Source organism: Haliaeetus leucocephalus, unplaced genomic scaffold (genome assembly GCF_000737465.1).
Source record: "Haliaeetus leucocephalus isolate CR32 unplaced genomic scaffold, Haliaeetus_leucocephalus-4.0 Scaffold1007, whole genome shotgun sequence".
Classification (NCBI taxonomy): domain Eukaryota; kingdom Metazoa; phylum Chordata; class Aves; order Accipitriformes; family Accipitridae; genus Haliaeetus; species Haliaeetus leucocephalus.
This window is the reverse complement of record NW_010973443.1, coordinates 3,568,481-3,596,352: the sequence shown is the minus strand read 5'-3', so window position 1 is coordinate 3,596,352 and position 27,872 is coordinate 3,568,481. Positions and strand designations below refer to the sequence as shown.

Here is a 27,872-nt window from a genome sequence, read left to right as displayed (position 1 = left end):
GATGCACAAACAAGTTGTTTGCAGACTGTCCCCTAAATATGTAAACAAGAAGAGAGGCACGAATCATATCTCCCAGATATAGCCTGCTAGTCTATGTTAGCTTGAGTTTTATGAACTGAAAAGGAATATCAGCCTCTATGCTACAATTATCTAGGTAATATAATCCATACAATACTGTGTCAATCCTGAGGGTCAAACACTGTGACTGCTTTTCAGTCGCAAACCACAAACCTTTGGGGAACATTTGAACAGTACATTTCATCAAGTACAATTGAGGATGTGGTTGTCAGCCCAAAACACAAGAAGGAACGATAATGGGATATCCTGTCCAACTGCTTCTGTTCATTAACAAGCTATGCACTGGGAGAATTAGCAGGCACCAAGCATGGTGTGGTACATTCAGACTCTGAGGCCACAGCCCTAGAAATACCCAAATCAGAGATTATATGCACTTCAAAAACTATTTTCTGAAGCTTAATCTCTTCTATTCCGCCCTACCGCCTATTGATACAGAAGAACAGGCACCTGTGCGCTGAGCAGCTAACATGCAACAATGGCTATCACACAAGGCTGACCAGTAATCCTCAATGACACTGTGAATGTATCTGCTATGAGCCAGATTCCTCAGTCAAACCGTAAAGCAGTAAAACTAGATACTCACCAAAGAGTTAAGATGAATCAAGATACTGCTCAGCATGCTATGTGCTATATATATATATATATGCCCTTCCCTATGTCCAATGTTCAGGAAAAGTACAAAATTTACCTCAAGCACTACTGCATATGGACAGAATGCTTTCTTATGCAAATAGAGATTGATGTTGAAGTGGTGAAATCCAAAGGGTGACCCTTGAAAAAATCTAGAAACTGAATGCAAAAAGAATATAATAGCATGAACATCAGAAACTGAAGAACTTGAATGCATAAACAGAAGTGCCCTAGTTGCTGGAACTGAAAACTGACTGGCGAGCTGTATTATGCCATTTGTAAAAATCCACAATCTACTGACACTCCAGTAACTAGCAAATCCTCTGTTCTGAAGTGGAATATGATTCAAGTTTAGGACCTAGCTTTACCTCAAGTAATTTGCATTTACTTCACCTGCCAAAATCTAACTTGCGTAGTCCACACTTCTGCTTTATGGCATATCAAATGTTGTGTATGCTAGGGTGATTCATAGGGAACATACTCGTTTTCCATACCCTTCTCAACCTAAGGAAATCTTATTAACTGTATTTTCTTTCTTTAACAGTGAATTTTAATAAGAAAGTTTTTTGGTTTTTTCCATTTGAGGAGGAAAAAAGGAAAAAAAAAAAAAAGACACAAATTTTGTTTAATACATACAGTAGAGAGGAAAGTTCCCAAAGTTCCAAGTAAGTATCAAATGCTGCATTTGATATCACAAAAGTTAGGCATGTTTGATAGTTGTTCAGATCAGGGGGGAAAATTAATAAAAAGGCACATTAATTTTTTTCATAATTATTCATCATTATATTTATGATGACATTACAAGGTGACTTACTTCTCCAGAGGGGACCAGTCTCCATCAGATAAAGGGTAATGATCCTTTGAGTGATAAATCAAAGATTCTTTTTGTTCTTCACCCTTTGGTGATGAATTTGAGGATCCTCTGTGGAGATACATAAGACATTAAGTCAGCTATAAGAAATCTGCATTACTAATTCAGTTAGAAAAGTTACTTATAAGTTATTAAAAATCCAAGATCAAAAGAAAGGTGTGCATAGCTTAAAGAATTCATTGTTTGCAACGCACCTTTATACAACTTAAAACATATATAAAACTATTATTAATACTTGGAAATATTGCAAGTTTAAAAATCTACTACTATTGACACATAGTAACTTAATATTGAAGAAGTCACAATAGCATAAATGATGTTACTCTATACCGCCAGCTAATATTACCAAAACCCAAAGATGAACATAAAGATTTACACATAACCTTTACTATGTAAACCTTAGAATGACTGGAAAAGTTAAACAGAAAAGATAGTTTTGACAACACACTTCATGACTGCACATTTCACAAATTAAAACCAGTAAGAAAACAGGGGTAGGTATTAGGCTTACAATTTAACCAAGTTTACAAATCAACATAAACTACAAGTAGCTAGAAGTAGTGTACTTTTCTGAACAGTAGGGTTTGTTTTGCACTGGGAAGTCTACTCAATATCTACAACAGAAAAAAAGGCCAAGTAACAGTAAGACCCATTGAGCTGGCATGCACTGTATTTTACACAGAAGTTCCTTTTAAATATTACCATCATAAGTTCTTCAGATCTTTTTACAGCTTTCTGAATTTAGTTGAATAAATAGCTATTCTCAGGATACAACTAACTTGTTTTGAGGTTAGATGAAGGGCATCATGGCCGTACAGTGGAGATAATACAAGGAAGATAAGCCTGGAATTTGAGTGTAAAATGCAATACAAATTATTTAAGCCATTATTATGAAAGAAAAAAGAAAAAGTATTTTTCCTCCACTACCAGCATGGTTGCACTAGACTTGTTTTGGAATGCTAACACTAATTTCTCTTATGGATGAAGAAAAGAAAAGATTTTAACATTATCTATTAAAATACATAAATATTTTGAATTTACTTACTCAGTACTGCCCATTAGACCCTAAGCAGTCACAGTAGTCTACCTCATTTGCACAAGTCTTTCATTTGGAAGACAGTCTAGACTATGTTAAATACTGAACTCTAAAAATGTAATAGCTCCACTTCTTATTCAGTAGTAGTATTCTTATGAAACTTGATGATGACAGCTTGACTTGAGAGCTGCAGAGACTGTACATCCTTTGTATTCATAAACCAAAGCTAACTGTGACAGAAATGTGTTTCATACTATCTTTTTCTGTATGCAGTGCTAAGTATCTCCAAAAAAGGAAAAGGTATTACTGAACAATTAAGTAAATACATAAAACAAATTATTACAGAGAGGTCCTCAATATTATGAGAGGGCGGGCAAGATGACACACAAGTGGTACTGAACAGATTTTATTCACTGGGAATTAGTGACCAAATGAGTTCATATGAGGCATCAAAAAAAAAAATCAAATTTCATCCATAAGTGGATAAATCTGAAGGTTAAAAATCCAAATGCAGTCAAAGATTATTGAAAATAAGGGGGGAAAAATCAGTGTGCATCAACTTATAACTTTGAGTTGCACTATCAATTCTAAGCTATTTATTTTGCAACTTTTATAAGTGCTACCACTTCTTCTCATCCCTAACCACTTTATACATGGTGTAAATAAATATATAAGATTTTAGAGACAGATAACTACTTTAACTCTTTAACACCCATAGCCCTGGAGAAATAATGCCCTCTATTTCTGAGCTGTATACACTGTAATCTCAGTCCTCCTGGTCTTATTTTAGGTAAGTCAAGTACTACTAACATATCTAAATAATAACTAGAAAAGACAAAGGACATATTTTTTTAAAAGTTGCATAAACACTTGGAAATGCATTTTCCCAAGGAAAAGGAAACAGCTTGTTTTCCACTTTATAAGAATAGAACTAGATAAGACATTACATACTGGTACCTGTGGCTGAATTTTTGACCTTCCTGTTGGAACATCAGCCTCCCTTTTCCTTTTCCAGTTTCAGTTTGAAATCTGATGTTATGTCTAATAACAGTTAGTTAAGTTTCTATTTCTTTTTTTTTCTTTTTCAGAGCCACACATTTATAACTGAAAAAAAAAAAATCAAACCCAAATCAAAGCAAACCTGCTGATATCAACTTACATCCCCATAGGATGTGAAAAGAAAGCTTATGAACTTTTTTTCCACAGCTGTATCTTTAGCTGGGAAGAAGACAGTGTATGCCTATTGCAAAGCATTTTATTTCCTGCCCTGATAGCCCACTGGAATGACTGTATATGAACTCTACTAACAGATACATAGCCACAAACCTACTGTCTCTGGGCTTCCATTACTACAATGTATTTTTCCAGTCCTGCATTTACTTACTATTCACAAGAAAACAGCATTCTTTTACAAAATCTTCTTCCTTTCACATCGTAACATTCTTCTCTGACTGAGAATGCATTTCTACTGCTGTTTCTGATATGTAAAAAAATGTGGTTTATAAATAAAAAGCTTTTTCAATCTTTCATTCTAAAGGGTACAAAAAATAAAACCAGCATAACCTTTATGGAAACACCATGTTCAGCTGTGACTAAACATTTGACATTTCAGTCAAACCTACAATTTTTTTATTCATCTCTAGTCAAATTAAGATACTTGCTAGAATAGCAATTTGAATTCTAAACACTGGATGAAAACAGCCATTATTTCCTAAATTCTTCATACATTTGTAATAATTTATTAAATAAAGAATAAACAATTCATGGGTTGTATTTTCTTCCTTCCTGTACTTGATGGTCATTTTTATTTTTGACGGTTTCACTATGACAAGTTATTGTTGTCTTAATACTCTCACACTGAAGACTGAATAAAGATCTTGCTTTTATTAAACTGGAAAAAAGGAGAAAAGGAAAAATCTCAAACCAAAAAAAATACCGATTCCCAGACTTAAACAGATAAGCGAGTATCTAAATGACAACTCACTGACATAAATATGACAGTGAAAAAAATAAGGCAAATTAACTAAGAAAGCCACCGACATTCTAGAAAACACTTTAAAATCCAAATTTTGTTTGTTCTGTTTTATTGGTCATAGGTGTGATAACAGTTAGATTCATGTTTTTCTGTTGCACTAACCTTTTTTTGACTGGTATTTATTAAATTTGAGCCTCCCTTGAAGACCCATACCGAAGGAGTTTTTTCAGTTATAGTTTACTCTCTTATACCAAAACATTCTTCCAATTCCCAGACCAGATCTTGAATTTATTCAGACAGTACTACATTTAACAGTAATGCTGTCCAATAAAGCAGCCTGCTTTGTTTAAAAACTAAGTCCACTTCTTTTGTTAAGCAGCCTAAGAAACTTCCACATAAAACTGATGATTAGGCCTTTCCTGGATTTTAAGCATTTATATGCTTGATAGCTTTCTTCTATTACTATAATCTTTCCTATTACTCATACAAACTTCTTCATCTTATTAGTATGTGCTACCACTTTACTGCAAGCTCGACTTTACTAATAGTTTATCCACTTCAAAATACAGGACTGATTTTTTTTCTCCTTTATGACTACACACACGTAAAGAATTCTCTTTACTAATGTGAAGGAGCATTCATTTATGTAGTTTTCAGTTACCAAAGTAAACTTCAAGTTACAGAGAAGTCAAATTCAGATGTGGTATACTACAGGCATTCCACACTGCAGTTTGTGTAGAGGTTACCAAACACACCAGAAGACCACTCTGCCTTATCAGAGCAACTACACCAAAACTTTTTCTCAGTCACACAATAGATCATGACAACACTTCTTGACCAGAATGGGCTTAATTGGATTTCATGTTCATAACAAAATAGTCAAACTTGAAGGATTCTCTAAAGATGTGGAAGGCAATGGTTTGGAGTTTTGTTTGTTTGAGCAAAAGCCTACCCAGAGCCTATTGAAACTTATGCATTACTTGCATAGAAGAAAGGTACCAGTCACCTTTTAAATGTTCAGTGATAACAGTGAAAGCAGTCAGCAAGTATCTGATAGTTTACCTTAGGGGTTGAACAGTTTTTTCATCATCTGAGCTTATTTCCATTTCAAAAATCTCTTCTGTCCCAGTAGAAGAGATCTGATCTTCCTTCCTGCTATCTTGTTTATATTTCTTTCTTCTTCTTTTTTTCTTTTTCACAGAACCTGGAGTGAATACAGTCTCTGTTTCCACAGACTGTGGAATTTCTGAGTTTGCACATGTCCTCTCATTTTCACCTGATTTCAAATGATTGTCAGTGTCTTTAAAAAACTGGTCTTCAGTGGGTATTGGAGATGTTGCCAAATATGCAGGAACTTTTTCCTAAGCAAAAAAAGAAAATAAAGACAGACTATTTTTTTTACTTTGTTTTGTGCACACAGGATAGTTGTCAGCTACAGATTAATCCTTGCATCTGTATTTAGACAAAAACCATACAATAGCCCAGTGGTATTGAAGCTGATATCCAGAAAGCAACCAAGTTCACTAGAGGGATCACAAATAGTTCAGAAAAATGAATGTTAGTATACCTACAGTTTCAGATACAAACAACTGATTTTGCTAGCAAAACAAATACCCAGTCAGTGGAATGTTTTTGAAATTAGCTGCCCTTGAGCACACCAGTTCTATCCATGCTTAGTAAATGTGTTAATAAAAATAGGCTACTTAAATCCACTGCTATTTATTTTGAAACAGATTCATAGAAAGGTGTAGATTGGAAGGGACATCTGGAGATCATCTGGTCCAGTCTTCTGTTGAAAGTAGGGCCTGAGGTTAGGTTATCCAGGGCCTTGTCAAGCCAAATATTGAGTATTCCCAGTGAGGGAGAGTCTACCTCTTCTCTAGGCAACATATTCCTGTGTTATACTGTTCTCATAGTGAAGGATTTTTCTTATATCCAGCTGGAATGTCCCCCTAATGCCCTTTGCCCTTTGTCTTATCATCAGGCATCCTTGTGAAGAGAGTGCCTCAGTCTGCTCTATAACTACCTTGTAGGTATTGCAAGACTGTAGTTAGATCCCCCTGAGTCTTCTCTTCTCTAGGCCAAACACAGCCAAGTCCAGCAACCTTTCTTCCTATTTCAACTTCACCAAACTTCTGATCATCTTAGTGGCCCTCAACTAGACTGCCTCCAATTTTCCATATCTCTCCTGAACTGGGAAGACCAAAACTTAGTAGACCAGAACTGTGTTCCAGGTTTGGCCTAACATATACTAGGTTGAGTGGGACAATCCCATAACCCTCCATCCGCTGGCTGTATTTCTGATGATGCAGCCTATGACACATTTGCCTTCATTGCTGCCAGGGCACACTGCCAGCCTTTACAGCAGACATGGGTTTCATTCAGTGAGATCCCAGCCTGTACTGCTGTGTGGGATTCTCCCAACCCAGATGCAGACTTCACACAAGGTTTAACCAAGATACACGTGAATCTTGTTGGTCCAGTCTCCCAGCCTGCCAAGTTGGATCTACATGGTGGCTCTTTTTCTGGCCTGTCTACATCTCCTCTGAGTTCAGTGTTACCCACAAAATTGGTAAAGGTGCATTCAGTCTTGTCATCCATGTCAGACACTATTTATGTAAAGTATCTTTCAAAAAGAAAAACTCAACTATAATTTACTCGCGTTAAAACCAACAAAAAACCAACCCTCAGTTAGTTACAACTCACTGGCCTTTGAAGGAACAATTCACAATTCAAATGAATGAAAAGTTTTACCAATGGACTGCCTGTGGTTTATTTACATCATAACAAGAAATTAAAGATACTGACACCTAGACTGAAAGAAACACACTGTGAAGGGACAAAGTGGAACAAAAAGAGAATGGAATTTGCATAGTGAGGAGAAAGAGAAAAAGTTATGGAGCTCAATTTCATGGTAAGAATAGAACTAATTACAAGATGCCTGCTATTTTACAGGACTTTTATGCAGAAGGTTAGTCAGGAACTACACTGTGGTAAGAAACAGCCGGACCACTGATACTACTTCTGATGTGTTCACAGTCTGAACTGCTATTATTTAATATTAAATTCAATTTTTCCATTGAGTTAAGAGTTACAGACCACTGGTTGTAAAGTAGAGAGAAGTGGAGAAAGGAGAACAAAATACAGCCTTATACAGCACTAATGACACAGAGATTTTGCATTGTGAAAAACCTCCGAATAAAATGACAGCACCTAAAATAAAGTTAATATTCTGTACAATTAGTGATAAATAATCCAGAATAAGAAGAAGAAAAAAAAAATAGAGGAAAAGTTGAAAGAAAACTGGCCGAAAAATGATGCCTGAAAGTTACATTGTAATAGTCCTGATTTATGTGAATTGAGGCGTCTGGTGTTACTTCTGAATGTCAAGATGTGAAAACAGCAAAGACTGACCACTTGAAAGAAACTTTCTGAATCCATTGAGAACTCCATGAGAGCTTTATCGTTTATACCTTAAGCATAGCTTCAAGAGGTGACCACAAGGACACACTGATCCGTAGCAGAAATACTAAGAAAAAAAATGTCTAAAAGTAGTAAAAACAACTCAGTCCTCTGCTTTGTAGCTAACTTGATCTATAGTTTTGTCATGAACTACCAGCTTTCTGGAACACATTATACAGATGAAGCACTCTTGTTATAAGTTAAAATATACTAAGCAAGTGCAATAGCTCCTTTAAAACATTGTACTGGGGACAAAGGTAGCAGTTATCACCCTTGCTTTCTGAAAGTCTTAAGACTGATCAGTTCCCATCAATGGCTGACACAGCCTATATCTATAAAAAACTGCTTCCAGCTTTGATTTTAATCGTGATGTATGCTAAAACAGAACCCAGCCTTCCTTTCTCTTAAATGTTATGAATCCTTACCCCAAGTTATTGTTTAGGGTCTTAATGCTTATTTACTCCCTCCACTTTAAATTATATTTAACTCCTTTCAAAATGAGAGCTTCCTCCAATTCCTCACAGTAAACAAGTAGCACCCTAAACTAAAAAGTAGATCAAGCTTATTTCCTTGAAAGACTCTGATTCCTAATAACAACAGAAAATTAACACTTCATCTTTTACTTCACCAAGACAAAATTTTTTTCTCTCTCCTCTAACCAACTATTTTCATTAAACCTTTTGGAACTTTGTATTTAGATCTTCTTTCCTTCTGTCTTGCTGAAAAATGCCAACAGATTCAAAAGTGATCAAAACCAAAGCTCAGGACTGATAAATATTGTGATTAAATAGCTCCCATATCCTTAGGAAATCACGCTAAAAATGAACCATTATTCCTGCTTTTCAGAGGCCCATTAGCTTCCAGCTGCAATAGGTTCTTGGGAAATTAATTACTGTATGATAATACAAGAAGAATTCTCAAGTTGAAGAAGTTACTGTTAACTGGTCAAAGTTTCATAGATAAAATCATGAAAAACTGTGCTAAAAATAAGACAAATTAAAAATATGCCAAAATAGACAACCATTATTAGTACAGAGTTCAGTAGCACAAGCTATAACAACTTCAGGCAAAAATTATTATAAGGCACTGCAATCAACAATAATGAATATATTAAAACAAAGTAAAAAAAATAAATTCAACAAATCTTTCAAATAATGCTCTAATAAAAAAAAAGTTAACTTTATTATCACTGGTAGCAGAATCATACAAAGCACCAAGCAACCCGGAAGCATGAGTGATGTTAAGATTCAGTCATAGAAAATGTAACTTTTATGAAAGCTACAATATCGACAACACTATATTAAGCATTTTTAACACATTACTCTGTTAATACTGCATTGTAGCAATCATGAAGGACAAAGCACTTACATTTTCCTCCTCAGTTTCTTGCACAAAGAAAGCTTCTCCATTGTCACCCAGTTTCATATGAAGATCAACAGCATCACCATTAATTTCTATATCAATCTGTGGAAAGAGATGATTTAATGTAAATTATTCATCACAGGGCAAAGCACTGACCTCAAGGCCCATTTAGCTCTGACAGTAAACTTTGTTCCATTGTATAATCATGTCTCTTTCTCCTCCATCTGCTTTTTGAAAGAAGTCTGTTACAATAATGGTCTTTATTTTGTTAACCTGCAAAATACTTCATGTGCCTAGCCTAACACCTAAAAGAAAAATTGGAAAAAAAAATCCTAAACATCTGAAGACTGAATCTTGTTCAACTAATTTGGAGAGCTAGAAGCATAAATAATAATCATTGATCTAGTCTTTATTTCCTGGAAGAATAATTGAGACTGTTCATGTTCATATGTTTAAAGCTCAACCTGAATTGGGGCCTGATATGAATCTGAGTCCTGAATACCAAAAGTTCAAGACAACAAACTGGAAGCCTCCTGGAGGCAGGCTTTGTTTCAAAGGGATAGAGATTTGCCACGATTATTTATGCAACTCAGTTAACATTGTTTCAGATTTTCCTGCTTATAAGTTTATGGGACCACAATCTTTCTGCAACCATAGTGCTTTTGTCAGAGGAAGAATGTTTTTATACTCATAAAAAGGTACTTTAACTTAGATTACATTGCACAGGAGAGATTACCATTCCCCACATGTATGAAATAAAAGAAAAAAACAAATGTTCTTCTGAAACCAAGATACAACTGTTTTAGTTCCTCCTCTTTGTGAAATCTTGCGCATCCAGTTAAGTTCTATTCAACATTTTTCCAAACAAAGTGTGTTCAATATTCAGATAAAATTACCTTATTTTTCAGTAAATCTGCTTATCTAAGGGTATGTGTATATCTGCATTTAGCCTAGGTAATTAAAAATAATTTAATACATGTCAGAGAGAAATGCAATGGACTTGTCTTACTGCAGAAAATGCCAATGGCATTTCAGGTTATATATAGTTTAGACACTTTTGTCAAAAAGAGACCAAGTTAAATACTGTAATTGCTATGAGATATCCAGTATGTACATTACTCAAGTTCTAGTTTCCTGCCAATACAAAAGAAAAAATTACACCCCAAGCCATACAGCTAGTATTGTGACATGAATACTCATATTCAGTTAGTTATCATGATATGAAATGGCCAGTCAAAAAGGAAAGAGGACTAATTTTAAGATTTGCACATGGACTGCCAAGAAAAAAAAAACCCACCACCATCACAGTGCTAAGACAGACAGTATGCATGTATCCTAGTCCACTCCATTATTTGCCCATTTATGAGAATAAAACCATTAGCCAAGGAAACCCAATCATAGGAGATGACAAATTACAGGTAAGATAATGAAACATGCATGGGGACTATACCCATACCCTTAAGATAACAGCTTTTATTTTTCCCCCACAAGAACTGAATGGCTTTGATCTGAAAATCATATTTATTTTGCTACTGAACACAGTTTTTTCTTACAATATTTTCTTGAATTTCCAATTCAGTAACATGAGTTAAAAAAACCCCAAACCTTAGTGTTTCTTTTTTTCAACCTTTACTTTATACAGATTTAGACAGACAAACATCCCTAATTTTAGTTCCTATACCTCATGCTGGTTTCTGGAGACTTCAGTATATATCTTAAGCATAGAAGTAAAGCACAGATATGCCTATTTTGTGTTCCCATACATCTTGAGACTACCAATTGATCTTAGCCTCATAACATGCCAGAGAAAAATGCGTACACAACGCAGTAATAAACATTCAACTGACAATTCAGAAAACACTCAAATGCAGAATGGTAACTCCAAGGATGAAGGAAGCAAGAAGCAGCAGCCATCCACTCAAGCAAAAGCTGAGAACTATGCTGATAGCCTAGTACAGCAGGTACCTAAAGTAGATGTTTCTACTGTTCAACAGCTATCTAGAGGTACCCAGAAGCTGAAATCCTCTAAAATTTGGTTCAGCTTCTCAGAATTGTAAAGACATTTAGCAAGCTCAAGTTTCAGATCACTCCTGTTGTATCTCACTTGCTTAGACATTAGAAAAAGTACAGCTATACCACCTCTCTTGTACCTTGCTGAAAAACTGTAACGTAATCTGTTGCAGAACTGTTAAGGAAAATCAACTTTTTGTCATCAGCGTGCTCATTAAGAAAAACACTGGCAAGTGGGAAATCAAAACAAAAAAATTAAACAGAGAAACTGCTGCTAGTCTGTGTTACTATGATAAACTTAAAACTTTAATGCATGTAACTACTAGTATGGACCGTTAACAAATAAATGGCCTAACATAACTGCTCTTTTAGTTGCACTTTATATCTTGGTTGTAAAAAGAGAATAAAGATGGGGGTTAGTTTCTCTGCAGTGACCTTTCACTTATTAGAAAAGCAGCATATAATCCTGAGGTTTTATGATCTGTTTAAATCAATCCATCTTTTGGGGGAAGACCCACCCACAGGCAATACTGCCATATACATTACTGTCAGTAGAGAGTACTGTAAAGTCCCCCACAATAGGTCCATTTTTCAGTCAAATTACAATTCAATCCAACCTACTCCCTAGGCATGATTACTAAAGCCTATGGAAAAGGTATGGCAGGACAACCTGCTCAGGTAGTGCCACAGTCTCAGACTGGCTGGACGGGGAATTGTACCAGGTTCTCTTTCAAATATGCCCACATAGGAATGAAGCTTCAGTCCCAGTTTTTATTGCTTATGGATATTAACAACTGCATTTTCTACTGCATATCAGCCTTGAACAGAGCTAACAAGGAGTAATATTTATGATACGTCACCAGCCCTTAAGACATGCTCTATTTGTCCTCCAGACATTCCAAAAACAGCTGCTTGCAACATCAGGGATCAGTTAAATGGCATTAAGCATTTCTTTCCAAGCATAATTAAATAAGTAAATAAATAGCCATGTAAACATTTTAAGACTGTGAAGTCTATATGTTTGTATTATTCTTTTTGCGTAGCTCAAGAGCTGTCAAAGCTTTTCTTTCACAGTATTTTTTTGCAGAGTCCTTAGATTACCACAGGAAGTTCTGTTTTGCATTCCAAAACTATTGCTCTGTACAGCATATATGAGAAACTGCTCTGTACTAAATCAGCCTGCTAACTGCATATGTGGGGGGCTGGGGAAGGAAGAGAGGAAAAAAGGGAATGCATTGGTATTCAAAACTTTGTTTTGGCCCACTTTCTGAACTTACCACTTTTTCTTTAGAGCGCAATACACCAAGCTTCCCAAATCGGACATGAAAAGGAGAACACTGGTATGTACCATCCTGTTGCCGGACCACAATGACATCAATGCATCCTGAAAGGGTTGCCTGATTAATGCCTTTGTACAGCTCCTTCACAGTTACCAGGACTTGTCCTGCAAGTTGTCCTACGTAGTTCATAGTCTGAGACTAAGGGAGGGGAAGAAAAAAAAAAAGTAAATGAATTTTTAAAATGTAAAAAAAATTTTAATTTTTTTTTAAAAACATCTAAATAGATGTGTAATATCATTTACCAATTACTCTGACTACTGTAACAAGCTTTACACAAATGCCTTGAAGAGTCAACAGAATTTTAAGTCAGTTCTTATATTACTAAGTCTCCAGAGTTATAAAACATATTCTTAATAGTTTATCAAGTTGAATCTATGATTATTTAAATATTTTTAAAAATTAAATGCTTCAAAATTTACTTTAACCCCAAAACCTAGATTCAAGTGATGCTTAATTACACAGACAAGCTAAAAAGACAAATTAATTCTCTAAAGATTGCTTATTTAATACAACTGATCCTCTATTGAAAATGGAGATAACTATACGTAAGGATGCAAAAAACCCCTTAGAAGTCAGGAAAAGTTATGTAGGGTGTACTACATGTAACTCTCCCTTTACAGCTCTATATTTTAAAAGAGGCTGAGTCACCCTAAAGAAATCATCAAAAGTTCTAATGGGAGACAGAGGAGTTTGAGAATGAGTGTGGAGAAAACAAATATGGAAGAAACCCAGTTGTCCTCCTATATAAGGAAAGCAAAACACCAGTGAATTTATTTGCCGTGAAACAAGTACTAAAACAAACCTACTGCAGCATAAAAATCATGAGCTTGTAAAAACCCTTCTTGAAAAAGCACTGCTATTGACCTTCAGAAGTTAAAACTGAGATGAGCAAGACTTCCACCTATGGTAGGTGATGCCAGGTACTAAAAGTTACCAAGACACTCCCACTAGCTTTTGATTAAATAAAACTACAATAAGTATCATCTATAGTTGCAATATTTACTTCTCTAAACAGCTTAGTGAAGCTTGTAGGTACCTATATTTACAAAAGCTGCTGCAGTGAAGTTTGGTCTGTGAAATCACAGTGAACCTAGCAACATGACCTTGTCTAAACACACTTCTCACCCATGAGAAGCAGATGACTTACCAGCTAACAATCCTTATTTCCACAGAAATTACACCTAAAGAATAAACACTAAATTCCAAATACTACATTTACATATGTGAAAAGCAAGTCTTAGCCAGGTTTACACACTCATGCAATATATTATTTTAACTGTAGAGAGTTATCTTGCCCACTAACTACTTTCCACAGGTTTCACAAAGTTTCAGTTAAGAGAAACAAATCTTTTGCAGTTTTTTGTGGTTGTTCATACTCCTGACATCAGAAAATTGAAAAAGAACAATATGTAGCCTAGGCAAAAGAATCTTACTAGATGAGAGTGGGGAGTTCAGGACAGAATACAAGGGAAGGAAGATGCACACAATAAGATCATGCTATAGTCAAACAAGATAAACAAAGAACACATAGAATCACTTATCAAACATTCTGTCTAATCCATTAAAAAAACTTACGCGAATGAATGAATTTTGAATGACTGCAAATCTTTCAGACTAAGAATGCAATGTGAGCTATGACTGCCAATAAGAAATGAAGTCCACAGATTTCTCAAAACATCTGAGCTTTAATAGAAAGAAGAGGGAAAACCGTCAAGGTGTTCTAATGGAAACCTAAGTGCAATCCTTCCTCATTCTGCCCTCTCCCGCCTCCCACCCAAAAGACTGCTACAAGCTCATTTCAAAAATATCCAAGCAATTGCATGTCTCTGAAGCTAAAGGTAGTATTTGGGAGAACAAAGAGCCACTACAAACAAGCAAAACACATAACACTGAACACATAACAGAGCTTAAATTGTAAAAATTCTATTTTGGGATACATCTACAAAAAAAAGTCTACAGTGAATTTCTTTGTCTATTTGTTAATCTATTTTTATTAGCCTCTGAACAAGGTTTAGGATTTTTCTTAATGCCTCTAAACAAAAGTGTATTGCACTATAAGTGTTCTTCCTCCTGATACTGCTTTCATTATCTAGGTAATTAATCATTTCTGAGCCTTCAAAGTCTTCCTTACAGCAACACAGGGTATATTGCATTCATTCAGAAGGAAGCTACTTTTGTAGCATTTAACAGTATCAATATAATGATAAACATGCAGGAAATCTAAAACTACTTTCACAGACTTAGAGCAGCTACAAGTATTTTCTTCCATCTCAGGCTTCTGAAGTCATACATTACCTAATCATATTTAGATATTTGGAAAAAAAAAAAAAAAAATTCCTTCCTCTCCACAATCCTTAAAAAGGAAGATGGGAGTTTTCCAATCCAGATTTAGAACTGTTTTGTAATTATTCATGGAATTACTATGATAGGTAACATGCTAGAGAATTTTTTCCTGTAGCTTTTGTACAATATGGTTGATGAAGACAAAAAGAACAGACTGTCATTGAATGACTAATGAGATCAGCAGAATGGACTCCCTATCAACATTAGTGATTAATAAAATTCATTTTCATCTCTAAGTAGTTTCATGTACAACTATAAAATTGACTGCTTGCTAACAAAATAATAGCTCATGCTTGCTAAAAAGGGGAGGTCTCACTTCAATCCTTCCTCATCTGACCCTCTTAATGAGCTGATTTTAGCTCACTGACACAACTGGCAGAAGTCTACCCATTTTGTCATTGTTGTTGTCGGTGGCTTAGTAAGTTTAGATTAGGTCACTAAGAAGAACGTGACAACACCAAAGGCACACAGCAGCACCACAGAACTAGAAGAAAAAGGCTAGGGCAGGGAACTGAACATCTTTTGACAAGTGAGCTACTTGCTGCATCTCATGGAACTGTAACCCAAGACAGAAAGGTAGCAATATCTCTGCTTTACTGTTCAAGCAATTAGTCTCCCCCTACAATGACAGTCAATCTTTATTCTTTATTTTTATCTTAGGAAAAATTCTCTAACACATAGTCATTGTCATTCATGGTTATACATTGGCTGCTTCCAAGAGGAGTCTATAGTATTGGTTTACAAAGAAAAGTTGATTTCATGTCACCAAGGAGACTGAATCTGTTAAAAGAAATGTTTGGCACAATCAGGAATAGAAGTCCTTAATAGAGTCTCCGTTCCATATATTTCATTTCAGTGAATAGGACTTGAGAAGTGGACATTACCAAGGAATTATCTATCATTTAAGTAACACCTGTTTAAAGGATCAGAATTTCACACCAACTGCTAAGATTTAAGTTCAGTTGATAAATAATTTAATTTTCCTCACATACATGCTAACAGACCCTGTCTAACCACAGAAAATAACCCCCCAAAACTCCCACAAGACTGAAGCATTCACCTATTTTACATATATTCTCATCTTCCTATAGCAAAAGTTCTCTCATAGATCTCAGTTATATTTCTGTAGCTCACAGCACAGCCACTTTTATGATCATATATAAACAGAATAACCTCTTACTTGTGAAAGTTATGAACTTTTGAACCTACTGAAAATTAAAAATAAAAATTAAAAATAAAGTAAGTTTACAAGGAAAGAAGCTTTTTATGATCCAAGTCTTAATGCAAACATTGTTTTGTACATTGTAAGTAAACAAAATTGTAGATCAGAAACTAATTTATATTATTGCTTATCATGTTGTAGTTCAGCTTTTAACATAATGGTTTACTTTGTAAGATAAACATATTATTTAAGAAGGTTCAAACTGTAGCAAGCAAATGATCAACCAGAAATAAAGTGTCACTACATAAATTAAACATCTCATGTTTCTCAGGTATCTCAAATGCCAATATAACCCCAGCTAGGAGATTTTAAAATTTTCCAGGGTTGGTGGGTTTTTTTTTCCTTTAAGTTTTATTGTATATTGTTAGAAAACTTGTGGTGAGCAGTACCAGATCTGACTATAGAGAGGGACAGTGTAAAATGTTGTGTGAATTCTTGCAAATGCGAAACAGCCTGATCACAAAATAACCAGTAAGACAAAGCTTTTCCTCAATGACACTCTATTTCATGCTTAGTATACATTTATTAAATGTCATTGTCCTGAAAGCAGACAAAAGCGGAGAGCAGTATGCCTTCATAATCTGCTACAAGAACCTAAAAGGCATGCCAGTTTCCAGTTCTGCAATTCAAGACAGAAGTCTGATGGACAAGACAAGCTAAGAAAGAGCAATGCAGCAATATTTCACAATACTGTTTAGCTTTTAAGTTTTATTTATTTTGATATCCAGCGTATATATACATTACCTGATGTAGTCAAATTCCAGAACTCTGCATAAAAGCTAAAGTTAATGTAGCTCACTGCTACTTAGTCTTCTAGGATGGCAAATTAGAAGGCTATCAATACCTAAGGTCTCACAGCAGAAAAACACTTACTGTGACTTTTGAGGCTCCAGAAAGGCTGATTTTTGAATGTTTAGGCAATATCACCTAATTTGCAAAAATTCTTATATCTGAATATATTAATACTACTAAGGTAAGTGCAACTGTAATTGGAATGGGGGAAAAGATCTCTCTGCCCTGTATCATAAAGGCTTTTTTCTGGTAAGAAGCCATTACAATGCAAAAGGCAGAAACTGAAAGTGCTTTTTTTTTTTCCTTTTCTTTTTTTGAGAGAGAGAACATAAAAGTAAATACAAAATAAGAAAAGAAAATATCTACTTTGGAAGTTCGAGAACTAAAAATAAAATTCTGTGCCTCCACCTATAAAATACTCGGATCAGTTAAACTAAAATTAACACTGCATATGTTGGCTGACATCCTCCTGTTACAGCAATGAGGAATCGAATGGCTCTCACAAATAATGATTAAGCAGTACTACAGCTCAGATTAAGTATCTAACATGCTCCACATGATAGATAGCCAAATTCTCAAAACTCATCACCAGGAAATGCTTACATTAGCACAACTTGAGCAGGAGGTTTTGTGGATAGGAATTATATCTATGTACCATTAACAAAGATGTTATCTTGCCTGCTACAAAACCAACACGTTTTCTTGAACAATTTTTTTTATGTTACTCAGTAATATCCATACACAAGTGCAAGGTATAATCAAAAGTCTGCCCACAAATTTGTTTTCTGTGTTTCCGGAGTACTGCTTTAGTAAAGGTAAACTGCATTTTTTTGTGTTCTTAAAGCCAACACCTTTTATACAGATGCACCCATATGAACGTGAATGCTACAAATGCCCAGTTCAACAACAGAAAGACTGCAAGTTACTCAAAGGCAAGCTATCAGATTGTTCTAGAGAGATACAGCTTTAGAGGGCATGAATTTTAACTATCACTGAAAAAAAAGGTTACTTAAATGTAGATCTTAGCTTACAAGAGAGTAGATATTTATACATGTCATTTATTTTGAGATACATTTAGAGGATTCGAAGATAGTCTAATGCCACATGATGTAAACAGTAAAGAAGTTGCATTTGTTTCAAGAGATTAGGTAGAAAAACAAAATTAAAAATATGCATAGTAATGGTTTCCCTCAATTTATCTCATCTTGCCTATATTTGTGTGTGTATATATATATATATATATATATTTATGAGGTAGGACATTTCCTTAACCAGAGAAAATCTTTAGCAAGTGTTTTACTAGCTTCTATTCTGTAACCTGAAAAGACTGGGGGGCAAAAAAATGACTATGTGAAACAGGACCACTACAGCATCAGGTTTACTTGGTAAAAACAAGCAAACAGAAACACCTTTGCTCCTAAGTAGAGATATTAATTGGGGTTTAGGATTGCTTCTAGTACTGCACAGAGCACTTATGGAACAAAAATGGGAAACAAAGTAAGTCTGTTGAATGCCTAATTAAAGTCTTCCATTTACTATTAAATATAGGCAGTCAGTTTTTACATATTTTAACTACGCTATATGAAATTATATACCCATGCTTGGCAATAAATCTGTCAAACTCACCAAGATTCCAGAAGAAACCCTTTCATGGGCAGCAACACTTCTATTGAAGTCATCTTCAAAACCATCCTTTTCTGAGAAATGCATCTCAGAAAACAGGAAACTAACTTTCCACAGTACAAGTAAATGCAAAGCTTACAGCCATAACAGAATGTTGTATCAGCATTTCTTCTCTTTCCGTAGAAGCAGAATTATGTAAATCTTCTGGTCTCTTAAGACAAAAATGTTTGATATACTTTCCCACGCAGTATTATGATTAAAAAGGAAGCGCTTCTTTAAGAAAGCTCACATAGAAACTCCCTCACCAATAGGCTTTGCCTGAAATGTCACAGCCCCCTTGCGCTCTTTGAGATAAGTAATAACACGGGCAGACTTTGCCATATGTTTGCACTGATAGGTAACGATCTTGTTTTACATCAGGTCACGTGACTAGCTGAAGCTCCCACGAAAAGAAACAGGGATTTAGTTAATGATTCTTAAGCAAAGTCTACACTAGCTCACTTGGAGACTTTTCGTCCACTGTTGCAACTTTACCACCTGTAGCAGCATTCAAAGTCCTAGTTCAGCCTGCTGCACACCTAATTCAAGAATGCCTGCTGCCAATCCATGTGCCTACTCCCTCCACTGATGGTTTCACTGGGCTAGCTAGTCACATTTTATAGGGCAAATTTTATGACATTTCCGAGTCTGGTATTTGTGGGCTATTTTCCCCCCTTTTTGAAGTTCCATTATAACAGTAAACTGAGACAATTGACGTGGTGTCAAGTTTATACTAAACCATACAAAAACAATGCACACCAAAATAAACATTTTTTCCTGTGGAAATTTTCCTACTTTCTTTAAACTGAATGTTAAAGCAGTATAATTTGGGTGTGTGTACAATACATACAAGCTTATTATATACCTAGCTCCATGACTAAGAATAAGAATTAATTTTTGATCTGAAGAATTTTGAAATGTCGTTACTTCTCTAAATAGCATCATGGATAGGGGAAATAACTGAAGTGTAGTAGTATAAGGAAACAATTCTACCCTTGAATGGGAGAGACATTCTCTGAGGACCATTAATATTCCCTCAACATAGACACAATCTCATTACCTAAACCCATGCATCTTCTCCTGACCCCCACGGTGTTACTTCGTGTCTGCTACAGAAGACTGTGGAGGACTACTTCTTGAATTACAAGTGAAAAAATAACCTAGGATACTACTACCATCTTCACTCTATCCTCTACATTTTGTAAATTTATGCATTAGACTCTGATGCCAGGAGAAAGAATGACATTACTGGATGCAGCAAAATGGCTTGTAGGTTTCCAAAATAATTAATGAACTACACTCAAGGCTAAAACTAAATTTGTCTTGATGACAAGCTCCTAAATTGAGTGTGGGGACTGCTACATCTGCAGTAAGGTTGCAATAAGCTGCAACCATATCTGGGCCCTTTTCTATACACTGAATAAGTTCGTATTTAATGTGGCTCTTCACAGGAAAAATTACTGGGTTTGTTAGCAGACATAACATGTATTTTCACAGGATTTTAAGAATTACTAGACACACTCAGTTTTACTCTGCTCGTTCATCATTCCTTTATCATGTGTGTTCCATTAATATATGGTAAAAACCACAGTTATGAGTACTATGTTATTTCCTTACAATTTACACAGGAAAATTAGCTTTAGTTTTGAAAAGCAAATACCCCATATTGGGAAGTAGTAGAAGCAATGTTTTTCATGCAACCCTAATCCAGCTCTTTGGTGTGGGTAGGTTCTTCTACTGTGGTTTATCCTCAGAAAGCCCATATTTTTTTTCACTAGCCTCATGCAAGTTAATACTGCTGACAAAGATCAGTCATCATCCTATGTTCTTTTTTTTTCTCTGCTCTTTGTGAGTCTACACATCTTATCCCATTGCTCATTAGTCAAAATCCCTGATGGGAAGTATGATTCCATTTTTAAATAATAGTTTTCTACAGTAACCTTCATAATACATTTGATTGCATTAATTTAGTTTTACAGCATCCCAGAGACACAGTATTATTTTTTTCACCTATGCAATAGAAAACTCAGGCCAGGAGATTAAGAATTAAAAATACAGGGGGTTTTAGCACAGTTAAAACTTGACTTTGCAGAGTTTCCCTCCATTTTCTACCTCTTCGCATATTCAAAACATTGCTTCCATAGGCTACATTTGTAGCTGCTAATCAGATTTACATATCCCAGATGGTCATTAAAAAAAAAAGTCTGATTGCCTGTGAAAATTATATTTAAGTGATATGATTGTACTGTATGGGAACTGTAGAACAAGTGTGGCCAGAACACAGCTACAGGACATCTCCCCAGCTTTCATCAGTACATGTCACTCTAAGTTCATTCTAAGAAAGGAAGCAGAAATTCTATAGACATAAGCTTCTATCAGTACACAATCACAATTCACTCAGAGATCAGGATAAATAGGCTAAGACGAATGAGACAAATCCTTCTCTAATTAACATACCCTAATAGGTACGACAAGTATGGGACAACCATTATTCATGTCCCCTATGTCTCCTTTACCTCATCCTGACACAAATCATTTTACACTATCAATTTAGACTTAAGCACCACAGTTCTCAGTCTCACACACCCTGATATTGGAAAAGGTCCTTCCTCCCAAAGCTTCAACTCAGATTCCTAAATTTCACCACACTTTATTTTCATGCACTTTTTACACTTTGTCTATTGGGTGCAAATAAAGTGGAAGAATTCCCAGTTCTCCTACAGAGATTATGAAAATCAGACTGGGACTGAAAACACTCTCCTGTGGCCAAGTTCTTGCTCCTAGCCCTGGTCTGATGCATCTTCTTACTGAAACTGGAAATAAAGCTCTGCTCATTCCAGCTTGTGGTAAAATACATTCAATACAGTGTCTGTGTTACATTTAACTGCAAAAGTTTATCCATTCTCAATATGGACTTTTAAACCTAATTCAAAGGCTAATAACTTTGCAGAAATGAAATATATTTAGACATGAATAACAGAAGACAAAATGTATGAAGACCATCTGCCTCAGATCCCTTCTGAAAGGGGCAGGAGAATTTTTCTAAGAGAAAACAGCTACAGTTTTCCTCTAGTAGAGTGGAAACATACTATCAAGTTTCACTTTTTATTAAAAAAAAAAAATACTTGCTAAAATTTTCCATACAAAAGCTGAAGGTGGCTAATATATAACTTGGAATGAAATTTTCCATTTTAGCAATGTTACATGCAACTAAAAATCAAATTCTGCTCAAAAATGCTGAAAAAGACTAAAAGGCAGCATAACCTGCTTTTACCCACAATTCCCAGCCATCCAAAAAATAAAAATAATGAAAAAACCCTACCACAAGTAATAATAGCATGGTACTAGAATCCAAGCAGTTAACTGATGTTAGAGAAACACCATTGCCCACTAAACTGGTGGTTAAAAATGAATAAAATCAAATGTCTAGTTTTCCATCTACGATGCAAGATGGTAAATTCAATGCCTTCAAGATCTCCTGTCAGGTAGAGTCAAAAGACATTCAAATTAGAATATTTTCCAGTGCAGCTTAAGTATTTTTTTATCTCCAAGGGAGAAAAAAAAAATAGATAGCAAGAAAGGAAATCCGCTATTTATTTGGACTTAGCCCTTTTGTAATGCGTCAACAGTTATATCTCTATGTTCTACTATGAATCATCTGATTCCAGTATTATGGCATCTTTCATTGTATTAATTTGAGCATTTTCTTTTTTTTTTTTAATTTACCTCTTTTTCTGTTTACAAAGGAACTTCAGTGAGAACAAAGTATACTTTAAAAGTCCATAAAGTGAGTTTTACTGTTAAAATGATCAGTTCAATCAAAAACTGTCATGGTTTAACCCCAGCCAGCAACTAAGCACCACGCAGCCGCTCACTCACTCCCCCCCATCCAGTGGGATGGGGGAGAAAATCAGGAAGAGAAGTAAAACTCCTGGGTTGAGATAAGAACGATTTAATAGAACAGAAAAGAAGAAACTAATAATGATAATGATAACACTAATAAAATGACAACAGTAGTAATAAAAGGATTGGAATGTACAAATGATGCGCAGGGCAATTGCTCACCACCCGCCGACCGACACCCAGCCAGTCCCCGAGCGGCGAATCCCTGCCCCCCCACTTCCCAGTTCCTATACTAGATGGGACGTTTCCCCGCCCCAAGTCCCCCCAGTTTATACACTAGATGTGACGCCACATGGTATGGAATACCCTGTTGGCCAGTTTGGGTCAGGTGCCCTGGCTGTGTCTTGTGCCCCTCCAGCTTTCTTGCTGGCTGGGCATGAGAAGCTGAAAAATCCTTGACTTTAGTCTAAACACTACTTAGCAACAACTGAAAACATCAGTGTTATCAACATTCTTCTCATACTGAACTCAAAACATAGCACTGTAGCAGCTACTAGGAAGACAGTTAACTCTATCCCAGCTGAAACCAGGACAACTTAGGTTACATGGACACAAAAAGTTCTTATGTACATGAAGACCTTAACTTCTTTCAAGGTACTGAAAAGAAGTAACTGGCTAATCCAAGAGTGCACCCCTTGGGAATCTGCATGGCCATATCCCACACAAGTGCCTGCCACACTTGACATATCTGTTTCCAGCTGCACAGACACTTCTACAGCCACATCATCCTTGGCTGAACTTATTTCTAGACACATACCACAGAAACCAAAGTTTCTGAATAGAAATTCCATCTATCTCATTTTTACATAAGATGCAAGAGAGCAGATGAAGCTTTTCCTGTATGTTTCTAGAAAGCACTAAGCATTTCCCTAATGAGCAGTCCCTTATCTATTTTCTCCATTTTAAAAGGTTTCTTTCCAGGCACTGATCTGCCTGAGGTGTACTTATATTTTCTTACAACCTTCCAGAATTTAAAAGTCAAAGCAAAAGAACATAGTCATGTATTTAAGCATGAAATGCATCCTGATCTATTAGTGGTGAATAATTTGGTTACCTTTAGAATAGGTACAGGAATATAAGATCTGAGACCAGTACATACCTTCAGGTTGACAAGAAAGAACAGAAATATACTAACTCTGAGCAACACATATATGGAATACCCCAAAATTTCTAAATATAGTGTATATAAACAAGAAACCTTTTCTTACTTCATAAACTCTCATATTGTTGAAGTGATGAACATGTACCAATAGAGAACAACTTCCATAAATTTAATTTGCATATACGACTTGGTGACTTTGTTAGAAAATCAGGTAAAAAATGCTAGTCTTAGAGAATCCCCACACAAAGGTATTCACAGCATGAGATCTTTGAAAGGGGAAAATTAGATATTGCTGAGCAAAGTAGCATACGTTTACTTTCACCAAACACAATCTACTTGCATTATTGAGTTTTAATGAACACTGAGATCACATTTGTCTGAAGGATGTATCTGTTCACCCCTAGCACACAACAGCATGTCTGCGCACCATCTACATGGGACATGACAAACCTGCAAAGCAGCCTCAGATTTCTTGTTTGTGTTAACATGCTCACTTTTCATTTGGGGAATGAATGGCTTCAAGTCAAGTAATTTTTTAAATCATTGTATTTCAGTTCACATCACAAACTAAATTCTATTGTTAGCCAAGTAAGAGACAATTACTTCCATTTCTAATGGAATCTCAGCTACAATTCATTATTGGAAGCACTTCTCTGAAAAAATTTTGCAAAGAATCCTTTACACATTTCCTTTAAGAGGCCTTTCATAACTGTCAATCTAGAGGAAGTACATTTCCTAAGGAGACAGTTATGCAGTCTAAAAAAAAGGCAAGAAAACCAAAAGACATGGCCTAAGTCTGGCTTAGCATGTGCTGGCTTCAGCCACATATACCAACACACAAATGTCACATGGTACACTAGAGACTTTTCTATTATTACTTTGCATATGTCCAATTCTGGTATTGAACTTAAGAACTTTGGATAAAGAAAAGGGCCAGTTCCTCAGTTAAAAATCTTATCCATTCACTCAGTACAGATAGCAGCAATGAGGAAGTGTACCTTAGTTTGGGGAAAAGGGTGACTCAGGGCAACTTCTAGCAGTTAATGTCAAATTACATTACTGCAAATCTGAAAGCAACTGATAACAATAAAAAACTTAACCAGGAAGGGGAAGATAGCACCCTTTACTTGGAAATTCCCTTGAAATATAAACACAAGAAAAAGTTAAATTTCTGTCAATAATAATAATAAAGTCCCCCAAAAGTGTGTTTAAGCTCTGTCCTCAAACACAAAGACGAGCTGACTTGACTTGACATGACAGTTTCATATTAAACCAGCCTGCCTGCACAAATTGAAATATAAGTACTAACTTTACTACATACTAGGGTGTTTGTAACAAGCGAGATAGCAGCTAGGTGGAATAAAAACTCATTTTTAAGTGATTCTTTGCAAAAGCAGCAACATTTTTACTATGCTTGAAGTGGATAATTTTATTTACAATTTTAAAAAAACTCTGCTTGCCTATATAACAGTGAGATATTTACAGAGATGACATCTCTGTGTTACTGTAGAACCTTAAAATGCAAATTCAATGAGATCAAAGGTTCATAAAGAAAGTACTCCTGGTCTGCACTGTCACCTGCAAAATCATTGGGATATAATATGCTACTATGTTATGTTCTCAGAACTTGCCCACTACGGGCATATAATGTATACACTTTAGACCTGAATTTGATCACAAACATTATCACCCACTGTTCTGTATAAGCCTGAAACTATTTTCACTTTGGATACATGTAACATGCAGCACTGAATCTCACACCAGGTGTCCTTTCATCCCTTTTCAGACAGTTACATACAATGTATTTGCAATTCATGATATAAACAATCATTAAAAGTTACTTTGTATATAAGCCAAAGCTATTTTACCAAAAAAAAAAAAAAAAAAAAAAAAATTCTATGCTCACACACAGACAACGAAGAACTGTCTGTTTTCCTATATGCTGTAATCTTGCACTTAAAATGTAAAAGACTGGAAAAGAAGAAAATTATGATCTGGAGTATTAACCATGTGAGCATCTTCCAGAAAGAGAGAAACAAATGCAACTAATTCAACCTCTAGCTTTGATAGAGGTTCCCTATGTGGCTTTGAACAAAATCCTTTCAGCTTTATCTGATCTAGATTGCAAGTTCTCTGGGGCAGAGACCAAGTCATAAAGCATGTGATGCAAAGAAGGGCTGTTCTGGGCCTCCAGATACATAAGGATGTGTCAAGTGCAGTAAGTACAGTTTCCCCATAATTGATCATGGCTCTACGCTAGTGGAAAGAAATGCTGGCAGTAGGGAGAAAGGACAAAAAGTTCTCTGCACTGAGAAACTGGAACATTTCACATGTATGTCTTCCAAGTAAATAATAACGAAGAACTAAATTCTGTAAGAAACTGAAATGTTAAATACTAAGAATAAGACAAGTTCAAACACCACCTCTTCTACAGGCTCTTAAAAACCCCAAATATTTTGATACGCTTAACTGAAAAGTTATGCTATGAGCTTAATAATTAATACTGTAATTGCTTATGAGAGCCTTTCAGCACTATCTAGTTATTCCTACTGAAATTAAGAATAATACCACATAATACAGCACTCAAAGTTCCAACATTTTGAGTTAATTTAGAAACTTTTTAACTTCAGCTTATCAGTTTAATATTCTACTATATAATAGTAATATGCTTTTACAGAACACCTCACAGATCATTCCCTTACTCCACCCAGGTAAGGAGATCTTCCTTGATTTTTGCAAGAGATGCCAAAATTGTTTACATTCCTTTATGTTCTGGGATGCAAAGAAACTATAGCAGGGGCTAGGAGAGAAGGCACAACTGATGGCTGTGGCTGGAGCTAGTTGCTTAGTATGCATACAAACAATGGTTAGGTACCTACTGACTGACTGACCTCCCCACACTTTCAGTAACACAAAGTGAAGGCATTTTGTGACTGACTAATGAATATCTGTACATTCTTAAAATGTGTATAACACTACACATTTTTTCCTCTTTCAAGACATTTTTGCAAACATTAAGAGCTCAGTATTCAAAATTGTCCTAGGAAATACTATTACAAAGTATAAAAAACCAAACCCAAACAAACAAAAAAACCCCAGACCAACCCAAACAACTGAGTTCTGTAGGATTGTCCATCTTCTCTGACTGTATCCTAAACAATACCATATACCATTATGGGGTATGGCTAACAAATTCTTTCTCGTAACAACAATGGAATTTTTTGGGAGAAAAAGAAAAGTAATCAGACAACGTGCACATACAAAGTGCAGCCAAAATACAGGTATATTTATGACATCATTTTGTTGGATGGAAATGCCCACGTTTAAACAGCATATTGTCTTGCTCTATTAAAAATCATTGATGTCTGCTACATGTACTCAGTAACCACTTAATGAGAGGAAGAATGCAGTTCACACAAATTAATTTAGACGTGCACTTGGCAAAAACGCAAATACATATACAAAAAATGCGGACGGTGTACTTCCAATGATTAACGCTTCATACTCCCTACACCAGTAGGGATAAACACAAAGGAGGAGTGCCCCCCAGGTAGGCAAGTTAACTGCGTGAGTGTAAGCAATGTGTATCCGTAAAACGGAAGGAGCTCGGGCAGCAAGGCACGTATTGCGATTTTTTACATTTAAGAGTCGCACCGCCAAGCAGAGCCAGTAAAACCGACGTTTCAAAACGGTACGCCGCCCTCCTGTCACGGCAAGGCTGGAAGGCAGCTCCAGGGGTCACCCAGCCCCGGCCGGCAGGGCAGGCAGAGTCGCAGCCCCCCGCCCCCGACCTAGCCAGCACACCTGGCAGCCATGGGATGGGAGGGGATGTTTCCCCTTTCCCCCCCGCTGCCCCGCACACCGGCACAGCCTGGCTGCCACCGGCCTGGGCTGCGGGGAACCCAGGGCAGCGGCTGGGAGCGCAGGCACCGCCGGCGGGCGGGCGGGCAGCCCGGCCAGCCCCGCTTCCCCACGACGAGAGCCCTCTTCGGGGAGGGGACCCAAGCCGAGCCGGGCCGGGAGCCGGGGCAGCCCCTCCGCCACCCACCTTCCCCTGCAGCTGTCCGGGCTGGCTGGCGCGCCC

General features: G+C 36.2%; 1 protein-coding gene across 6 annotated transcripts in view; it reads right to left on the bottom strand.

The window, feature by feature from the left end:
* Positions 1-27,872, bottom strand: part of LPIN2 (lipin 2) — a 45,951-nt gene that overhangs the window by 17,841 nt on the left and 238 nt on the right. For 3 of the 6 annotated variants that reach the window (XR_775455.1, XM_010584854.1, XM_010584858.1), the window contains exons 1-5: positions 18,748-19,104; positions 12,702-12,902; positions 9,421-9,516; positions 5,653-5,951; positions 1,523-1,630 (exon numbers count right to left, since the gene is read on the bottom strand). Coding sequence is in view for 5 of the 6 variants with exons in the window: in XM_010584854.1 (XP_010583156.1) it covers positions 1,523-1,630; positions 5,653-5,951; positions 9,421-9,516; positions 12,702-12,902; positions 18,748-18,831 (788 nt within the window). In the remaining variant the exon portion in view is untranslated. Of the gene's footprint in view, positions 1-1,522; positions 1,631-5,652; positions 5,952-9,420; positions 9,517-12,701; positions 12,903-13,412; positions 13,505-18,747; positions 19,105-27,872 lie in introns of those variants that run through there. The other 3 variants (XM_010584857.1, XM_010584859.1, XM_010584856.1) reach the window with 3 other exon arrangements.